This window comes from Lepus europaeus, chromosome 11 (assembly GCF_033115175.1).
Source record: "Lepus europaeus isolate LE1 chromosome 11, mLepTim1.pri, whole genome shotgun sequence".
In the NCBI taxonomy this organism is placed as follows: domain Eukaryota; kingdom Metazoa; phylum Chordata; class Mammalia; order Lagomorpha; family Leporidae; genus Lepus; species Lepus europaeus.
In genome coordinates this window covers 4,424,699-4,446,406 of record NC_084837.1, presented here as the reverse complement: position 1 = coordinate 4,446,406, position 21,708 = coordinate 4,424,699, and the positions used below count along the sequence as shown (strand labels likewise).

At 42.0% G+C, this 21,708-nt stretch overlaps 1 protein-coding gene across 4 annotated transcripts in view; it reads right to left on the bottom strand.

The window, feature by feature from the left end:
- The window catches only part of MCTP2 (multiple C2 and transmembrane domain containing 2), a 179,245-nt gene that overhangs the window by 34,276 nt on the left and 123,261 nt on the right, over nucleotides 1-21,708 (bottom strand). Inside the window, exons 17-18 of one of the 4 annotated variants that reach the window (XM_062204541.1) lie at nucleotides 6,547-6,669; nucleotides 3,364-3,405 (exon numbers count right to left, since the gene is read on the bottom strand). The exons of 1 other annotated variant lie outside the window; for it this stretch is intronic. In XM_062204541.1, coding sequence (XP_062060525.1) covers nucleotides 3,364-3,405; nucleotides 6,547-6,669 — 165 coding nt within the window. The remainder of the gene's footprint in view (nucleotides 1-3,363; nucleotides 3,406-6,546; nucleotides 6,670-21,708) is intronic. 2 more of the 4 variants (XM_062204542.1, XM_062204543.1) reach the window with 2 other exon arrangements.

Sequence of the window (21,708 nt, the reverse complement as noted above, 5' to 3'; positions counted from 1 at the left end):
CCTGACTGGTGTGAAGGGGAGATTTTCTTTCTTCATAAATACTATCAGGTAATTTTGACCTCATAGATGGTCCTCAGAGCCCAGACCATTCAAGTCCTATTTCTGACAGTCTAGTTGTAAACAATACAACCTACAATGATGGCAATAGAGTACAGTTTCTTTCTTAGACAATAGGCTGGGCATTTTGCCCTTTTATTACATGCCCTTATGACTCCCTCCTCCTGGTGTTAATAGTAAATGCTTAAATATTCTGTGTAAGCAATTGTTGAGGTGGAAAAAGAAAGGAACTCTAATACAAGTATTTATACCTTCAGCAATGAAAACAAGATATTATTGTCTGGTGCGACCTTTCCTAAGTATGGGATACAGCATTTTACACAATAGTTTCTTGGTTCATGCTTCAATTACTGACCTTTACTGTGCAGAAAATTAATGCAATTTTCATTGTAATCCATCCGTACAAATAAGGTCTACACGGAAGGATTCCACCTATGGAATCTAATACAAATAGGAAATGTCAACTGATTACCGTTGGCTGAACTTCGCCATTATCTGTTTGTTCTGGGGTCCCTAGCAAACCATACTTGTAAGAAGCAATTTCTAACATGTGCCATCAGGTATAAGAAAGAAGGATTTCCTCTCTTCCAAGTTGAATCTATGTATTTCATTTCTTAAAAAGCCAAAAAACTAGTTACCTGAAAGCTCTATGTTATCAGTGAATGCCCACAGAAGAAAAGAAGACACAATTGTGAAGTCTAATCTGGTTTTTAACACAGATTACGTCCAGGACTTCTCACACGGAGAAGGAACAAGAGGCTTCAGTGGTGTCACTTTGCAGCCATCTCTGTTCCAGACAAGAAATTATGACAGAGCCCAGACTAGCCCTGGTCTGCACGGGAGAGGCAGGCAGACGATGGGGATGTTCCTGTCTCCTGCAGAAGCTGTGCCAGGGCAGGGGGGCAGGCTTGCATCCCCCGCCATGCCTGTGATGGTATTCAGTGCGAGGCTGTGCTGACAATTAGAGAGTGTCACTTCCAAGATGGATCGCTGGGTTACAAAGCAGTGTCTCCCCTTTCCTGGTTCTGCACAAAACGGCCTTGTGTTTATAATCTGTAAGCAATGAGTCGCTTTCTGGGTGTGTTACACTTCCCAGAAGCATTGTCTGCCACGTCTAACACACAACAGAAGCCAGGAGGCTCCGTGGATAAGACCTCTCGACAGCCCTGTGTGGCAGGGGTCCCCTGTCACTGTGTGTCTAAGTCTATGCCAAGCACATCTCAGGGCAAGAGGCTGCTACACATGAAGAAATGCTGCATTGTAAGACAGGGTGCCTTTTAAAAGATCCAAAAGGAAAACGGACTTTAAAAGACATTAATTTTGGTGCATACTCTTTGAAATCCATGCATAAATTTTTCACATTATTAATTTCCCAAAACTTTTTGAAGATCCCCTCCTACAGATGTGGATGTAGAGTTGTGGAGTCTCAACACCAAAAACTCCTCCTCTGGTTCACAAACCTCCTAGATCAGAGAGAGTAGACACAGACAAGACTGAGAAATCGGTCAGTCTTCCCAGCCACAGGTGCATTTGGTTAGTAGAGCAGGTATAAAGAAAAGTCACAATTTTATTTTAGACGATTTCCTCTATCAGATTTCATCAGAACATCAAACTGAAGAAGCAAAACCACCATGGTTGTGCTTTGGCTATGAAAAAGGCTCTCCTGAAATACGATAAGACCATCTCATGAATGAAGCTGCCCTGTAGGGGATGAGGGGAGCCCTAATGCCTGCCCTCAACAGGAACAGAGTGGCACAGATGTTGTCTGCAGGACTACTCCAGAATGAACACCTCAGACCCCAGACTCACCCCTGTATCTGCTGCAAACACTTTCCTTAGTGCTTTGCACACAGCCTAGATGGCCCTGGGTTACTGGACACGTGGAGGAGCTGGGAGGTGGTGGCTGGAGACGCCATCAGAGCCCTCACCACCACCCTCCCAACCTGGCCCACTGCATCTCTTCCGTTGGTGTGCTTCTGAATCATAATAAACCAACAAATGTAAGTCAATGCTTCCCTGGGTTTTCTGAACCACTCCACCAAAGTATCAAACCCACTGAGTGGGCTGCAGGAGTCCCGGGGTTATTCCTGTTCAATCAGAAGAGAAAGAAGCCCAGACCTGCAATCAGTTCCTCGTAGAGATTAAAAATAATGACAAAAGCACTTGTGATTTTCTTTGGTAAACCACCCCATCATGTACTTTAGCGTGGCTGTGCCTATTAATATTCAATAGCTTCATCCTTCATAAATTACTAATATCAATTCATCAAGAATCTTGTGCCTCTTTGACCTCTATTCTGAAAAAGGTTCATTCCCCTGTTAAAAATATTAGACTTTATTATATTATTTTTCTATTAATGATCATCTTAGCACAACAAATAAGATTTATTTTGTAATCCACCCCATTTGCTCCAAATGGCCAAAACCATCTGGTCCACTCAATTAATTTTAAGGCTCTAGGTGCCACGGAGCCAGTGTCTTTGAATTAATTTATCTTCTATGGGCACTTACAGTAGATACTTATGCTCAAAGTTCGCCCTCTTGCTATTTCCCCTCCCACAAGCCCCTTTTATGCCACATCCTGCCCCCATGCCCACACGTTTTAGGGGCTGGAAGTCCACTAAGCTGGAAGCATCTAATTTGGCATTTCGCTTTATTCATTTTATTCCAGAAGGTTTGTCTGAAAGTGTAATGACAACAAAAGCAGCAGATTTGAGAGATTCTCCCAAGAGAAGAAAAGGGACAGATGTACAGAGACATAGAGCTGAGCACTCTGCCAGCAACAGCTGGGGAAGTGACAGGCTCGGAAGTGGGGGACCACCCCACAGAGCGCACACGGAACCTAGAGGAGCAGCGATTGCACTCGATTTACTTTTGACTTCCAGACTCCCTTTCATCTACAAAGAGGAAGGCTGATCTTGGCCAGTGCCCAGCGGAAGACCCCCTATAGGGATGCCTTTTAAAACATTCCAGTTACTCACTTACGTGTTGCCCCTTCAGCCTCATTTTTAAAACCTTTAAAAGGGGCAAAGCATCACACTGTATCCTGTGAAGATGTACAATTACTGTCTGTCAATTAAAAAATACCCTCGTAAAGTAAGAAAGGCAAGTGCTACTACGATTATCTGCAAAGAGGCAAGCTGATATTAGAACAGTGCCATCTTAAGTCAACACTGTTTTACCTGAAAAACATGCTGTTGCTATGCTGTTCACTCTGTTACAGTAAGAGCAAAAAGAGAGGAGACTCAGGAGGGCACTTCTGCCCACACTAATGCTGTTTCGTTCACCCTGTCCTGCGCAAACTCACCTTGTCATCTTCATCCTCCTCCTCCTCCAGGTCTGGGGTCTCCTGAAAGGAAACCCCACAGTGTTTTAGTAAAACATCAACCACAGTTGCCAAAAGCCAGTGAAATTCACCCACGATGGTAAGACTTCCTACAGAATGTAAGCATTCGTATTGTTAACGTTCATTATAACCTGTTGAGAAAACCTACTCCTGAAGTTCGGAGACCCCGTGCCAAGTCTGTAAACACCAGGCACACTCTGCACAGTGCTGTTGACTAAACAAAGCTCGTGGGCAAGTGCCCTTTGAAGGCAGGTGGTTTTCCGGGCACACTGCGGAGATGCACTGTGTAAACAGCTTTGTTCTCGCTCTGACAAACGAAGCACTACGTCTGTTAAGGCTGAGGACACTGTGCAACACCCCTGCTCAGCTCATTGTGCGAATGACTGCTCTTTCCCTTTGGGGCCATTACCAAAACATCAGACGAGAGAAAATGCATTTGTCTGAGTAGAATCGATCTGGAGAGTGGGTCCCAGGTTTCTACGTGGAAGTGTTGTTTTCCTTGGCTCTGAGGGTGCTAGCAGGTAGGTGAAGGAAGGAAATCCCAGGCTCCGACCTGAACGTCAAGGTGCCTGGCATTAGCTGAGGGGCTGGGGTGCCTGCAGAGCTGCTAATAGGTTTGGTCAGATTAAATTAGAAAGCTTGGCTATTCGATAGGCAAATTTTAATCATGTTTCAAAGCTCACCCATGTTAATGCACAATCCAAGGGCTTTGGTAGCTCGGAAAGAGCACTCAGCATTAGAAAACCAGGATCTATTTTCAGCCTGGACTCCTCCCTTTCTGCTTGACCTTGCCAAGGTCAGGCATGCTGTTTACTACTGTTCCAACAGTAAGAAAAAATTGTCAATATGATGCTCTTAAAAGAGTAATTCAGACGCATCCAGAGAGTACTCTGCTCTATGCCATAAAACCCCCAAGCAATCATCAAGACACTTCTCCCGGGCTGGTGGAGCCTTAGCTCCCAGAATCCTCACGAGCATCAAGCAGCACTTTTATGACACTCAGTGACCCTCCAGGGAACGAACCTATTCACCACTGGCAGCGGGCACGGCTCATGAAAACCAATAGACAAACAGGAACAGAATGAAAGTAGGTTACGGCAGAAAATACACTGTAATTATGAGGTAGAAGTCTTCAGAATGAGACACGGCTCCACACTGCTGTGCTCTGTGACTCCAGGCAAAGCATTTTGCCACTCTGAGCCTTACTTAATCAAGCATAAAATGAGAATAGTCCTCGCACTGTCAGTCACGGTGCCAAGATCAAATTAGCGAACGGATTGAGTGTGTTAATAAATTAAAAGGCTTTACACACACACGTGCACATTTATCTGCATATACACAAAATTATGTGTATACATACACACAAATGTACTATACATGCTGTAAACATATATACTGGAAAAAATTGTAAAAATGTTAGTTTACTGTTTTATAATTATTTAGCAGGAAAAATTCCTTCATCTAGCTCTCCATGTAATGTTTTTCTTAAATTAACCTAAACTTTAAATCCATTCACTTCTATTGCTATATGCTATGTATATTGCATCAAGTGATCAAACAAAACAGAATCTGGAAATTGCTTAAGGTTTTACCTCCTGTTGCAACACTTGCTTTTCTTAAATTCTTGTGTCCTAAATAATATAATAAGCATCCATCAAAAATCTATCTCAAAGATGTCTCTTTGGGGCCAGTGCTGTGGCATATTAGGCTAAGTCTCTGCCTGTGGCACTGGCATCCCATGTGGGCACTGGTTCTAGTCTCGGCTGCTCCTTTTCCGATCCCACTCTCTGCTGTGGCTTGGGAAAGCAGTGGAAGATGGTCCGACTTGGGCCCGTGCACCCACGTGGGAGAGAAGAAGCTCCTGGCTTCAGATCTGCCCAGCTCTGGCCATTGTGGCCATTTGGGAAGTGAAACAGCATATGAAAGACCTTTTTCTCTGTCTCTTTCTGTAACTGTACCTCTCAAATGAATAAATAAAACATCTCTAAAACAAAAGATGTCTTTTTTTCCTTTAAATGAGAAATTAAGAAAACAGGCAACAGTGGTTCCCATTCAACTTCTGGGGAACCCCATATGCAGATGATGAACTTTCTAGAAAGGAAATGATTAGGTCTAAAATTTAGAGTTTAAAAAAAAAAAGATTTATTTATTTGAATGGAGTGAGAGAGAGATCATCCATTCAGCTGTTCATTCCCCAAATGGCTACAATGTCCGGCTAGGCCAGACAGAAGCCAGGAGCCTAGAACACCATCTGGGTCTCCCCCGTGGGTGGAGGGGCCCAGGAACTTGGGCCAACTTACACTGCCCTCACAGGCATGTTAGCAGGGAGCTGGATCAGAAGTGGAGCAGCCAGGACTCGAACCAGTGTCTTCAAGGGATGCTGGCCTTGCAGGCATCAACTTATCCTGCCGTGCCACAACACCGGCCCTGAGACCAGAGTGTTTTTGCTTTTGGTTAAACACTTGGTTATTTGATCTAGAATACAAACATTACATCATAAAACAAGCCTATACATTTGAGTTCCCGCCAGCAGGTGCAGGGAACAACCCCTGGGCTGGGATGAGGGGTGGTGCAGGACAGGAAGGAAGAGAAGGGGGTGCCGGGGGCGTCTGGGAAGGCACTGTGCCTGTGATTCCTCCAATGTCACAGGAACGGTGAGAATCACAGAGGTGTCTGTGCCCGCCCACTCTGATGGCCATGGGGAGGGGCAAGCCCTGAGAATATTCTGGGCCATTAGGCCAGGGGAGATCATGGTGTCCATGTGGCAAGGACTAAGCCAGGCCCTCCAACCCCATCCCAGTGAGTGCACTGTTTGCTCTACAGGGGTCAGCAGGCCATCAGAGGGTTTTCCCTCAAGGTGGAGAAGGCTGCTCACAGAGAAGCTGATGGCACGTTGTGGGCTGCCAACAGGGACACGACACGATGACCAAGAACCCCAGGGCTCCCCGCATAAGGGTCCAGGCCAGGACCCAAGGACACAAGATACCAGCTGATGCGAGACCTCTGCTGCAGGACCAGCGCAGGCGCTACCAGACCTGTCTCCAGCGAGGTGGACTTGGGTCTCGATCTCAGTGTGCTTCCTGTGCATCGCCGTCAACAGGTTTTCCACCAGCGAGATGCCAGGCGCTGGGGCCCTTTGCTTACCTGGCTCTCCTGGATGCTGCCGACTCTGCCTTTCATGGGTCTGAGGAAATTGTAGACAAAGAGCAGCAGCAAAGCCAAGGGGATCATGTACAGCTCAAAGTTCCAGACGGTGACCAAAAACACCTGGGGGGAGATGAACAGGAGCGCATTACTGTCTGCTAACACAGTGCTGGAGCAGTCTTGGATTCCAGCTCATTGAACGAGGCCTAAGGACAGTCCCCAATAGGGAACAGAAATACACACAGAGAGGAGAAACAGAGGATGAAGGAGCGAGAGGGAGAGGGATGGGGGAGAGGGAGAGGGAGAGACAGACAGAGGAAGACAGAGATTGAGAGATGACAGAGATGATCGAGAGATTCGGATTAATTTGCTTTTGGAACTGCTGGCACAAAGAGAAGACAGAATAGAATGCAAAGACAGATTGTCCTGTTACCCTCTGGAATAGACTCCAACAGCAGCCTCATTCCTTAGGCTATCAATTCTAGTTTTTCTGCTCATAGATTTTACTGTTCCAGGCTTTAGGCAAAGTGAGTACTGCCACCATGCAGCAAGCTACTGCTTGCCACACTGCCATCCCATATCAGAGCGCCAGTTCAAGTCTTGGCTGCTCTGCTTCTGATCCAGCTCCCTGCTAATGTGCCTAGAGAGGCAGCAGGTGATGAGCTCTGCCACCAGATGAGAGGCCCAGATGGAGCTCCTGGCTCCCGTGTTCAACCTGGCCAAGCACTGGCTATTGTGGCCATTTTGGGGAGTAAATCAAGGGATGAAAGAGCACTCCTGCTCTCTCTCCTCTCTCTGCCTTTCAAAAAAATAAAATAAATCTTACCAAAAATAAAAAAAGGAATTTAGGTAAAGCTGTACAAAAAATACCAAGGTCACAAATTCTGCTAATAGTGGGGTTTATTTGAACTGTAGAGAGTAATAGCTGTTTAAATTGGTTGCCAATGTTTTAAAAATGTAGATTTTTAGATAAATTCATTACTTTTAAATCCCTTCAAAAATACTAAAATTTGGGGGGCTGACATGGGTGGTGTAACAGGTAGAACTGCCACCTATTACACTGGCCACCTTTATGGGCAACGGTTTGTGTCCTGGCTGCTCCACTTCCGATCCAGCTTCCTGTTAATGGCCTGAGAAAAGCAGTGGAAAGTGGCTCAAGTGTTTGTGCCCCTGCCACCCAAGTGAGAAACCTAAATGAAGCTTGTGGCCTCTGTCTTCAGAATGGCCCAGCCCTGGCCATTGTGGCCATCTTGGGAGTGAACCAGTGCTTGGAAGATCTATTCTCCTCCCTCCTTCTGATTCCCTCCCCCTGCTTCTGTAACTCTTCCAATAAATGAACCTTTGAAAAATATATTAAAATGTACCATTTTTGAGACTCTATGACCATAAGGAGATTATAAGCTAGCACTGTCTACTTCAGGCAAGGTGAGAGCACACCTGCCTAGTTTATATTGACCACTGAAGTATAGAGTCCAAACTGAGAAGAGAAAGTGAGAACTCCAGGACTGAATCCAAGTGCCCGGGCTGTGGTGGATGCTGGAAACATGAATGCGAGAGAGAGACTGGCTCCATCTCCGGGAAGCACGCTGCCTAGTGCAAACACTAGCACCTGATAATCAGCCTATGGGACACAATGGAAATCTTGGACAAAGTACTTCGAAACTGAGCCTCACTTTCTTTGTGAACCTGCAGGTAGTCTAGAAGATAAAATTGGCTAATTTGCAGTTATCATCTGCCTGCTCTTGGGCTAAAAAAAGTCACTGTTTTATCAGCTTAGAAGAGAAAAATTATTTCATCTGAAATATTGGATATTCCTATCCAGAAGCAATGTCATTTCTTAGTAAGTATATTTTCTAACATTTTATGTATTTATTTTCCTTATTAGAAAGTCAGAGTTACAGGAAGGGCAGAGGGATAGAAGAGAAGAGGGGGCAAGAGAGAACTTTTCATCTGCTGGTTCATGCCCCCGAATATCTGCAACAACAGGGCTGACCCAGGCCCCAGGACAAAGTTCTCCTAGGTGGATGGCAGGAATCTAAGGACTTGAGCCATCATCTCATGAGGACTCCAAAAATGCCCGTTACAGGAAGGAAGTGGCCTGACTGGACCCGACAATTTGCTATTTGATGCAGCCCAATCCTCTACGCCATAACACCAGCTCCTCGAAGGTTTCAAAATTTCCTTTTTGTAGCTATTACACAATTTGTGCTTATTTCTTTTCTCTAATGCTATTGTAAATGAGATAATTTCTTCCATTATGTTTTTCAAACTGGTCATTACCTACAAAGATAAACATACTTCAAGATGTTCTTGGAAACTGAAATTAAAAATAAGTGTAATTTGATACAAAAACTTCAAAATCCATGCACAGTTATTTCACAGTATGCATTTTCCACAAACTTCCTGAAGACCCTTTCCAAGCTGATAATTTGTATAGATTTTCAAAAGAACAAAAACACAATGAATTTGTTTATTATTTCAAATAGTTTTTTTATTTAATTATTCAGGAGTTTCTAAGAATATAGTCAGATAATCTACAGGCAAGGAGTCTTTCCTATTTATCCTCTTCTGATTTTTGCAACTCAGTTTCTCGTCCCCTGATTTCATTGCTCCTGTGAAACAAGGTCAGACAACACCACCGAGAGGGACAACTGTCTCACTCCCGACTTACGAGAAATCACTTCCAATATCCCATTTTCTACCATCAGCATGAGGTTGGGTTTTAGTTTGAGCAACACAAATTCCATCACATGAGGAACGTACTCCCACACACACCAATTTTAACACTAGAAAATTCACATTTATGTGTCCATTTTTATATCTTTCAACTACTTCACAAAACCCTGTAGTATCTGCTCCAAAGCTGACAAAAATATTTTTTTCTTTACAATTAATCTATATAAAGGGAACAGATTAAACAGATTTCACGTATTTCAAAAATACAGTTTTGGGGTGGGCACTGTGGTGAAGTAGGCTAAGCCTCCACCTGCAGTGCCCATATGGGCACTGGTTCAAGTCCTGGCTGCTCCTCTTCTGAGCCAGCTCTCTGCTATGGCCTGGGAAAACAGCAGAAGATGGCCCAGGTGCTTGGGTTCCTGAACCCACAAGGGAGGCCCAGTGGAAGTCCTGGCTCCTGGCTTCAGATCAGCCCAGCTCCAGCCATTTCAGCCATCTGGGAAGTGAACCAGCAGATGGAAGGTCGGTCCATCTCTGTCTCTCTCTCTCACTGTCTGTAACTCTACCTCTCAGATAAATATTTTAAAAAAAACTGATATCAAATCTTGAAAATGGCACAAAAACAAGCGATAGATGCATTTTACAGCCATATTTACATATTACCAAATACAATATAAAATATAAACGCAGGTTCAGGGGCTCAAGCACTTGGCCATCTTCCACTGCTTTCCAAGGCAATAGCACAGAGCTGGATTGGAAGAGAAGCAGCCGATACTAGAACCGGTGCCTGTATGGGATGCTGGCACCACAGGTAGAAGATTAACCCACTGTGCCACAGTACCAGTCCCTATCAGTATTATTTTGACACCATAAAAAACTTTAGGGGGTAGACAGTGGGCCTAGTGATTGACACCCACATCCCATACTGGAGTGCCCAGATTGATCCCAGCTTCTGCTCATGTGCACATTAGCACAGTGTGGTAGTGGTGATGGCTCAGGAAGCCAGGCTCCTGCCACCCAATGGGCCTGGATTGATTCCTGACTCCCAGCATCAACTCCAGTCCAGGGCCCCTGCAGGAATCTGCAGAGTGAAGAAATGGGTATGTTTGAATCTGTCTGTGTGTGTGTGTCTTTCAAATGGATGAGAAAAAGCAAATATAAAACATTTCAGCTAATAAGTACTAGCATTGACTCTGTCTGGTCCTATTCCTCTCATTTCCAAAGGCAACCTTGCCGTACAACTGGGGTGAATTATTTCCATCTAAGGACATCACAGGTCTGTATTAGAGATGCTTAAAAATGCTCATGTCATTCTGGAAGTATTATATAAATGTGTTTTACACACCTATTTTGTACGCATCCGTTGAGTACCTTCATGTTAACTGATGGAGCTCCCTATGCAAACAAATGTCCTATGATTTCTCCATCGCACTCTCTTATCACAGCATCTTAGGCTAAAGCAGAGATTCTTTGTGCTCAAATATTTCAATCTTTCACGTTAGGATTTGTGGCTCTAATGTTCATTGTTCTACTTAAGGAACCACATCCTTCCCTGAAGTGATAAAGCTGTTTTTCTCTATTCTGAAAGAGTGATCATATAATCTATCCTCAGTTTTTTTAATATATAATTTATGAAACAAGGATGCAATTTGTAATTTTTCCTTACAGATAGCCAACTTCACAACTAGATTCTGGTTACAACCCGCTCATTCCTCACTGCTACTCTTCTGTCACGGACCAAGTTTCTGCATGAACACGTCACTGGTCGCTGGGCCCTCTAATCTCTTCCATGGATTTATTTTCCTGTTATAAACAAGACCACATTTTTTTTTGACAGGCAGAGTGGACAGTGAGACAGAGAGAAAGGTCTTCCTTCCGTTGGTTCACCCTCCAATGGCCGCCGCAGGAGCCAAGTGCTTCTCCTGGTCTCCCATGCGGGTGCAGGGCCCAAGCACTTGGGCCATCCTCCACTGCCTTCCTGGGCCATAGCAGAGAGCTGGCCTGGAAGAGGGGCAACTGGGACAGAATCCAGCGCCCCGACCAGGACTAGAACCCAGTGTGCCAGCGCCGCAAGGCGGAGGATTAGCCTGTTGAGCCACGGCGCCGGCCCCAAGACCACATTCTAAAACCATAGCTTAGAAGAACCAGATAATGCTGGAAGAAGTCTCTTTTTTTTACTGCAATTTCAAAGTTACCTGGGATTTTTTTTTTTTTTGCCTTTTACTTTTCTGCAAATATTTTATAATCCATTTGTAAAACTTCAGAAGACTCATGAAGTTTTGATTGGGATTGTCGTGAATTCATGCATCGATTTGGAGGGAACTGATATCCTGATATCGACACACTGTAAGGATTATTTCTCTCTCCATACATTCTAGACTATGTATCTCAAAATGCAGGCTGAATACCCCTTTTCTGAAATATATTGGGACTCAAAGAGTTTTGTATTTTGGATGCTTTTGCATTTGGGAATATTGGCATACACATTAGGAGATATGAGAATGTGGCCCAAGTATAAACATGATTGCACTTGCATTTTGTACACACACCTTATGCATGTATAAACTGTATACAATACTTAGAGCATGCCTGTATTTTGACTGTGACACTCATGACACAAAAACTTTCAGATATTGGAGCATTTGGGATTTCTGGTTTTCAGGCTAGAGATGCTCAGCTTACGTTACCTTCACTATAGTCATCAAGCACACGTTTTGTTATTGTCTAAGTAACCTGAGTTTTGATGCTATTATGATTTAAGGAGACCATTTTAGAATGCCCTCGTTTTAATTAATGACCTCAGGACACAGGACCATGGATTCCTCCAGGCTGCTCACACTTTCCTTACTAGCTGTAGGAGACTGCAAACATATGCTGTTGGGGATCAGATGTGGAAAATCACAAACTACAACACACAACACTTTTTCTTTTTCTCTCCAATCCATAATTTCCCTTAGGGTGAAGCCTCTTCACATTTTTTGATAAATAAGTGTGAAAATTGTGGAATACTGTTTGAATCAATGAAGACTATTATGTTGTCTACGTACTCTAGTCTGTTAATCTGGTTTGCCTCATAACTTCGCTATATACTGTTTTATAATATATTTTTCTATAGTTTCCTATAATTTTAAAATTTCATTTTTGTTTTGGTTTCTGTTTTATCAAAAAGTACAGGAACTAGTAATTTCTCCTCTAGGTAAAGGTACAGATTTTCCTAATAGCTAACTATTTCCCTTCCCTGTTCTTACAGTTATTTGGGAAGTAGGGGTTCTAGGACAAAATGACGGTATGATGATGGGAAACCACATGCATTCCTTACAAAATGAGGGAAAGGCAAGGCTATCTGCTCTCATTTATACTATTCAGTACTACATTCCAATGAAAGAAAAAAATTTTAAGAAGTCATAAGTATCAGAAAGGAAAACATTCTCTTTTGGCATAGGTTTACCTGATTTTTATGTAGAGTGTTCTAGGGGATGTACAAAGCAAATACTGAAATTAATTAGTTGCAGGGTATACAATTTTTTTAATACTAGGAAATAATTAAAAATAACATTTTAAAATTTTCATTTATAGTGGCACCATAATGCCCACAAAATATTTAGAGATAAAATCCTCTTCATGGGAAACTGTAAAAGCTGAACATTATAGAAAACAGAGTTCATCAATAAACAGATGTGCCAAGTTCCTAGATTGGAAGACTTGGTATTGTGAAGCTACAATATTTTTTTTTCAAATTGATCTATAGATTCAAGCAATCCTGTTATCATAACAATTAAAAGGACACAACAGACAATGCAACTTTAACAAATGATACTTTTACTGCCTGACTTCACAATTTACAATAAAGTTAAAATAATAAAGACTGTGCTGTTGGTAAAAATATAGACAAACAGATCAGCAGAAGATAAAATGCAGGAACAAGTCTATCAATATGCAGTTGATGGACGTTTGTGAAAGTTGCCAATGTAATTCAATGGAGACAACAATAGCACTAGAATAACTCAATAAGTTTGTAGGAAAAAAAGTAAACACTAACCTTTACTCCTTATCATATACAAAACTCTAAATGGATCATTTATCTAAATGTAAACACTGAAACTTTAAAGCTTGCATAGGAAAAGATCTTCACCATCTTGGAGTGGGCAAACATTTCTCAGGAGGAAAGAAGTACAAAGGGTAACATACATAATACAGGAAAAAGTTCTCCTCCTCTTTCCTTGTTGCAGACCCTCTAAAGCAACTGTCAAGACCAGTCACAAAACACAAGAACATACGTGTGCCAGACGGGAACTTAAATGCAATCAAGAAGTTGCCTCACATCCTCAGCTAGAAATATTTCTTTATTTTGTGTCCTAAAATTAATTTGCTATACTTTTAATTAAACTATATATGGGATAATTCTCGGATGAAGGGAAAACAACTATTATAGAGATTGCTTTTCTGGGGGAAAATCCTAAGGATCACACCTTAGGGAGCCACTGGTTCCGGGTCAGCTATGACTAAAAACTTCGCCAGTATTGCCATGGACGCCTGATCCAATCTTGTGAACAAATTCTCTAGGCATTGTTTCTTACCGTGTGCCACAAAGATTTTAGACAATACATCATAAGCTAGGTCTATCACATTTTATGATGAAGTGCAGGATAACTAATTAACTAGGTAATTGACCAATAAACCAACCATCCAATTAAATATATTCTACACCTCCAAGAGGATGCCTCCTCTTCCAAGAATTAACTGGGGATATCAAGTCCAACGACATGACTGTTGAGTTTGGAAGCTCCTCATCTGAAGATATCTTAAGATTCTATCTCTCTGTCCTTTGAGAGTACATTCAAGATAGGAAATCAGCAAATAACAAGAAGCCAAGTCTCATAATACCCCAAATCACTGCATTTGGAAAACAAAGTATGATTATACAGATTAAACTTTGCATGGAAGTGTAAAACAAATTGAGTAATTAAAGTGAAAACATCATTTGAATACAAAGATATTGGTAGCATTGCTCGTACACAGTCATGGCATATATTTAACAAATTTCTTGGATGCCAGAGAGATTTGGGGATCCAGTCAATACTACCATTATTTAGAGTAGGACTTGTTAAGGTTAACTAGCTGATCTTAAATCGATATCCTACTTTCCTGTGACTAAAGATGACATAAATACATTAAGCATGTAATGGCACAATTATATGTTTACATTCATAGAAAATCACAGAGAACATGTTATATAAAAATCAAGCGATAGCTAATGAAAAATTATTTTTGTTGTTAGCAATCTCTCCACACCAAACAATATGATGAGCATTAAAGAATAGAGAGACCTATAATGGACCTTCTATGACGCCAACCTACAGTCCAACCTAAACTGAAATCAGGGGGCCTGAGCTGTGGCAGGGTAGGTTAAGCTTCTGCCTGTGGCATTTGCATCACATATGGGTGCTGATTGTGTCTCTGCTGCTCCTGTTCTGATTCAGCTCTTTGTTTATGGCCTGGGAAAGCAGTAGAGGATGGATGGCCCAAGGGTTTGGGCCCCTGCACCTGAATGAGAAAGTTGGAAGAAGATCTGGTTCCTGGCTTCAGTTCGGCCCAGCTCCAGCCATTGTGACCATTTGAGGAGTGAACCAGCAGATGGAAAACCTTTCACCCTGTCTTTCCCCCTGACTGCTACTATACTGCTCAAATAAATAAGTAAAATCTTAAAAAACCACAAACAGGAGTAACATCCTAGGGAGCATACTGGACATACTGGAAGTGCTCTCCTTAATTTACATTGGATTAAGGCACTTCTCTTTTGGAGCCTAATGATGGAATGAACATACTAGCGAGTAGGAATCCATTTCATCTGTGAAATGCTGAACAAGGGCCTCGTTTTCTGTGAAAATCCACCGGACAGGAAAAAATTAGAAAAGGCAGCAAACACATATACATACACACAGGCACACACATCTCCTCTTTCAGAATACCATTTAAATCAGTTCATAGTTTACAAAAAAAGATAACATTTGGAGACAGTGTCTCTAGAGATGATCATACAATCTTTACAAAAAATCTTAAGTACAGTGCACAATTTAGGGGCAGACTCACCTACACCTGATAAATTCAGAATGAAGTTTTTAGGTAAAGGTGAAACAAAGCTATGCTAATCCTGTTCCTACAAAATCCATGATTAAATAAATTACAATAAAAATTTGTTTCTGCGTGCTAGGGGATTTCAATTCAATCCCATCAAGGTGGCATGTACCAATGCCATCTCACTAGTCCAAGTGATCAATTTCAGTTCACAATTGATCATAATGATAGGTCTAAGAGTCAAAGAGATCACATAAACAAGACTAGTGTCTGCTAATACTAACTGATAGAATTAAGAAGGAGAGAAGGATCCAACATGGGAAGCGGGATACACAGCAGACTCAGAATGGCAGATGTCCTAAACAGCACTCTGGCCTCAGAATCAGCCCTTAAGGCATTCGGATCTGGCTGAAGAGCCCATGAGAGTATTGTAGGCATGGAAAGCCAAGACACTCTGGCAGAAAAAAAAAAAAAAGAAGACCTAAATGAAAGATCTCTGCGAGTGAGATCCCAGTGGAAAGAACAGTCATCAAAGAAGGAGGTACCTTTCTCTAAAGGGAGGAAAGAACTTCCTCTTTGACTATGACCTTGTCTAAATAAGATCAGAGTCAGCAAACTCAAAAGGCTTCCATAGCCTGGCAGCTCATGACAAGAGCCTAGGGAGATTATTGATGCCATAAACAAGAGTGTCAATTGTTAAGTCAACAACAGGAGTCACTGTGCACTTACTCCTCATGTAGGATCTCTGTCCTTAATGTGTTGTACAATGTGAATAAATGCTATAGCTAATACTCAAAGAGTATTTTACACTTCGTGTTTCGGTGTGGGTGCAAACTGTTGAAATCTTTACTTAATATATACTAAATTGATCTTCTGTATATAAAGATAATTGAAAATGAAATTTGATGTGAATGGAATGGGAGAGGGAGCGGGAAAGGGGAGGGTTGCGGGTGGGAGGGAAGTTATGGGGGGAAAAAGCCATTGTAGTCCATAAGCTGTACTTTAGAAACTTATATTTATTAAATAAAAGTTTAAAAAAATTTCTGAAGTGCCCAAGTACACATTCACTTCTGAGATAACAAAGGAGTAAGTACCCCCTGATCTAAGGGGCTGCAACTCATCATCTGCCTTTGTTTTTGTTCAGGGTGAAAAGAAGTGATTCATATACCACCATCCCAAAGTAAAACAATAGGAAAAGAAAGCTTCAAGCAGTGCTGCCCATATACATCCACCTGATTAAAATGCCCTATTGCTCCCTGAGACACAACATTTAAAACTCACAGTACCACCAGTAAGGTCATCCATGGACTGACCATACTTGGCTGTATTTCATAAGCAGCACCCACCATGTATTCTAGGTTCTTGACCATGCTGTGCCTCATGCAAACCCTACAACGTGCAACGGTGCTGGAGACCCTCGTTGAATGTACCCACCTCCCATCGAGCAGGCTACCGCCCTGTTGTCTAAGCAGCAGCTCACTTCCAGAGTGTTTCCCCTCCACAATTCCCGAGCACTACACACTAACCCTGTCTTTCTCATTATCTTCTTCCCTGCAGGATTTACCTGCTGATCACCCACTATGGAACACATGAATTTGGACACAAGAGGTAACAGAAACAAACACCAAAACTAACCCTTCAAGGAACCCACACTGTATTGGAGATCAGAAATATAAAAGAAATAAGTAACCTACATTTCATATGTCAGGAGGCAAAAGACCAACCATGAGACAATAAAACAGAACCAAAATAGGGGATAGAGATAAAAGGAAGTGAACAGTTCCGAGAGTCTGGGGAGGCCTCACTGAGGAACGATATATGAGCCCGGATTCTGGAGGGCCTGTCAACATTCAGGTGCAAGGTTTTCAGCAGGGAGAACAGTAGATACCAGGAGGGCCCTGTGTGGGAATTAGCCTATGGCAGGGGTGAGGAACCATTTCTCTGCCAAGAGCCATTTGGATATTGATAATATCATGTGTGGGCCATACAAAATTATCAACTTAAAAACTGGCCTGCTAGAGATTCACTGAATTTTGAGTCCCTTCTGTGGTTGCCTTGGCAGCACCAGACCAAAGGATTGTGCTGGACGTACAGGGCCTGTGGGCCAGCTGTTCCCCATCTCTGCCAGCTGTTAAAGGAATGGCAGGGACCCCACGTATCTGAAGCAGGGCGAGCAAGATGACAAGAGAGGAAAGTGAGGAAGGAACAGGAAATGGTCTTCAGGGACCTGGACAACGGCCACAGGGCTTTGATTTGCTCTAAGCGGATTGCCGGATGTTTGACAGGGATGGAAACAGAACAACTGGTCTGACTCAGATTTCAGAAGCATCACTCTGGCTGCATAATGAGAACAAACCTCACCAAGGGGCAGACACACAGGTATTCTTTAGAAAGCTCTTGCCGTGATGCAGGTTAGAGCTACGGAAGCTTCGAACCATGGAGTTGGCAGTGGAATTATTGAGAACTGGTCGCATTTATTGTTTAGAAAGCCAAAGTCAGAGGTTTTTCAGATCATTTAAATGAGAAGATAAACAGGGAGTGACAAGGAGAATACAAGGTCTGAGAAGCTAGAAGATGGGATTTGTCCATCACTTGAGATACAGTCTGAAGAAGAGCAGACAGGGAGGGGAAATAGGTGCCCATTTCATGTCCATGTGGACACACATCAGATATTGGGTTATGGTTGGGAGTTTGAGTAGAGGCTAGGACTAGAGACGAAAGTTTATATATTCTCAGTCTTCAGGTAGCACTTCAAAGTATCAGACCAGATAAATGTAGCATAGAAGCAACCATGGAAAGAAACAGCCTACAAGTGATCCTTAAGAAGGCCTAACTTCACAATCTGAATTTAGAAGGAATCAGGAAAGATGACTGAGGAGCAGCTAGAGAAAAGGGGTTAAGGTATCCCAGTATGTTCAAAGAGAAGGCCACAATATATTTACAAATGAGATGATGGCCGAGATTTGGTCACTGGTCATTCTGTTTGAGCAGTCTAGAGGAGTAATGGGGCAAAAATCAGATTAGAGTGTGTGCAAGAAAGGGGGAAGAATTAGAGACAGGGAGGAGACAACTCTTTGAAAGGGTTTGTTATAAAGAAATGCAATGAATATCTAGTAGTTGGGAGGAAATGTAGCAATGAACCATGGGGAGAGATGATAAAACATGATGGTGGAGGAGACAGGAGAATACTTGGAACAAAGCTCTTTTGTCAGTGAAAGAGCTCCTGCCACCTATGCGCAAGACTGGTCGGTCTCTCTAACTCTACCTTTCAAATAAGTAAATCTTAAAAGATAAGCATTAGGAAAGAAAATACTGTTCAACTACAAAGGAAATACAAGTGGAGTAGCTCAGTGCAACAAGGTAATCAAGAGGATGTCAGAATAATTTAACATGTATTCTTTATCAATTTTAACCTTTAGCAAATTATCCTTAAATAAGGGTGAAACAAAAAGCATTTTTAGAAAACACACGAGCCAGGAGTGCTTGTCCCCAAAACACACTGTGAACATACCTACGAAAGGTATACTTCCATTATCAGGAAAACTGCCTTAAGTTTAAAAGCTGAATTCAAGAACGTATAATTATGGTGTCAAAAACAATAGTAAACACCCATGCAAACCTAAACAAACACTGACTTACAAATAAATGTAGTTCACGGGGACTGAGATAACCTAGAACTTAAGTAGGAAACCACAGAAGCCTCCAAGTTGGCATTGGTATGGCTTTATAGTGTTTGAAGGCAGCCTTGAGGTTAAGCACGTGTGGTAAGCAGAAAGGGAAACCTCACTCTTTCAGTGCAAAGAGGGTTCTCTCTCAATCTTCCAGAAAAACTGAAAAATGGATGAATGGATGGTATACACAAGCAAACTCTACCTGAAGATACATGGGGAACCGTCAAGACATCCACGGAAAACAAACAAATGCCATGAGGTGAGCTCTGTCCCTGCTTTATGGACTTCAGGATTGGTTTGATGTCCTGCGTTTGTTTCACTGTCCCAATTCTCCATGCAGGACACAGGCACTGAGCGCAAACGGGCGGCCTAGAGTTTGCTTCAGTCTTAGTAATTTAGGGTCTGAAAACTGGAGTGCATGCAAGGGCGACTGTGGCAGCAGGAACTGAAGAATCTAGGCGAGGAAAGGGTGAAGGACAAAATTCTGCATGTATTTCTCCCAAAGTTACTAATTCCTAAGTCACACATGGCAAAGACCAAAGGTCCACAAGCAGAAGGTGGCCACTAAAAGCCTTTGGCAGTCTAAGAGTTGGGAGGCAAAGATTGGAGGTGATGGCTATTTGAAAAAGAAGCTTCTTAGAAAACTCTACAGGATTTTACTAATAACCTGAAATGCTATGCACTAGGCAAAGGGTAGACATAATCCTTAAAATCTCTACAATCCCACTTTGGACCATCTTACTCTGAATTATAGTGGTCTGCTCTTTTTTTTAAGATTTATTTACTTACATGAAAGTCAGAGTTACACAGAGAAAGAAGGAGAGGCAGAGAGGCAGGGGGGGTGGGTCTTCCATCCAATGGTTCACTCCCCAGATGGCCGCAATGGCCAGAGCTGCGCCGATCCAAAGCCAGGAGCCTCTTCTGGGTCTCCCATGTGGGTGCAGGGGCAGAAGGATGTGGGTCATCTTCCACTGCCTTCCCAGGCCATAGCAGAGAGTTGGATCAGAAGTGGAGCAGCCAGGACTCCAACCGGCGCCCATATGGGATGCCAGTACTGCAGGCAGTGACCACACCTGCTACGCCATAGTGGCGGCCCCAGTGATCTGCTCTTTTCTAAATGCCTACTCTATATTATCTCTGGTAGACAATAATATATACCACACATCCTAAAACGTTATAATAAACTTTTTCCAGTAGTCAATAAAAATTTTAGGCATGGCCAGAAGGAAAGATAACAACCAAAATTATGAAAAATAAACCAAAACAAGTGATTTAGTTATTGAATATGGAGTTTAAAGTAATTATGATTAATATGTTCATGAAAATGAATAAAATGATAATATCAACAGGACACTAAGATGTATAAAAACAAAACAAATGAAGACAGTGATTTGCAATATTAGTAGAAAGCATTGTATTTTAAAGAAAGATAAATATGGCATAATTACAATAAAAAGATATGACATATCAAGAAAGCATATATGTAAAACTTTGGTGTTGAGAAGAAAAGAACGAACTAGGTAAAAAGCTGTAAGTGATGCTGGATGAGAATTTCCCAAAATGTATGAAAGAGGTAAAGTCACAGATTTAAGGAACCTCAAATAGCATGAGTGGAAAGAAAACCACACAGTTTTCACAATAAAGTTGCATATAATCATGACCAAGAGAAGGTATGAAAGGCAGACATGGGGGCAAAAAGACACATAGCCTTCCAAGGTACAGTATTGAGGCTGACAGCTGTCCACAGGAAAGTAACAGCAAGACAAGGTGACAGTGTTTGTACAAGACAGGATTCGTCTGTGCTTCACATTTTTGGGAAAACCTGGTCTCTAAATGGGCATTGTATTTTGTCTCCATGGAAGACAGTACACTATTGATTCGTTCACTATCTAATGGATTTAGGACAATTTATACATTTTTCATTCATTTTCATACAGTATTCTATAAGCTTTATCTGTTTCATCTATGCTTCAAAGTTTGAAGCTTCCAACTGTTTGAAACACCCCCTAAGGTTAAATATCTGCCTGACTCATCTCCCCCAAAATGCCTGACATTGTTTAGTTGTATTTACTCTCTTACATGGAAAACTCTTTTGCTTTCAATAAGCCAACTTTTAGTTTCGTTCTTTTAATCTTCTAATGTGTTATTTTTTATTTCAAATCTATATGGCTTTATTGTGCCCTGTTTTACACTGTCATGATTTTGAGAGTTAATAATTTGGAATCTGGCTTATTTTCAATATTGATTTTTTTGTCTTCTTCTGTCCATATGGAATATTCAAGAATTCCAACTCTTTTATGAAAGAACAAAAGGCCAAGAATTTCTAAAGATGAAAAACAAATTGGGTAGAACTATGGCAAAATAAATGGTGGTTGTGATACTGGTACAGTTATAAGCAAGAGGCCAGTGGAGAAACCCACTTACACATGGAAACTTCCGGCACAGTTCATGGGAACTGCCGATCACTGAGTGAGGAAGAACATGCACTCAGTGTGCTGGGTCATCTGGACACCCAGGACACGACAATGAAATTACATCACAGTAGTTTTAAAAATGTGATGTAAAAGGAAAAACAATTTTAAAAGTTATCATGAATGGGTATAGGAAGATTCCTCAAACATGGCACGAAATGCACAAAGCACAGAAAACAAAGTTGGTAAATTAAAGATTTTGTTCATCAAAAGATATGAAAAGCCAAAAAATATAAGCCAGAAACCCTGAGAAGGCATTTCTAAGTAAT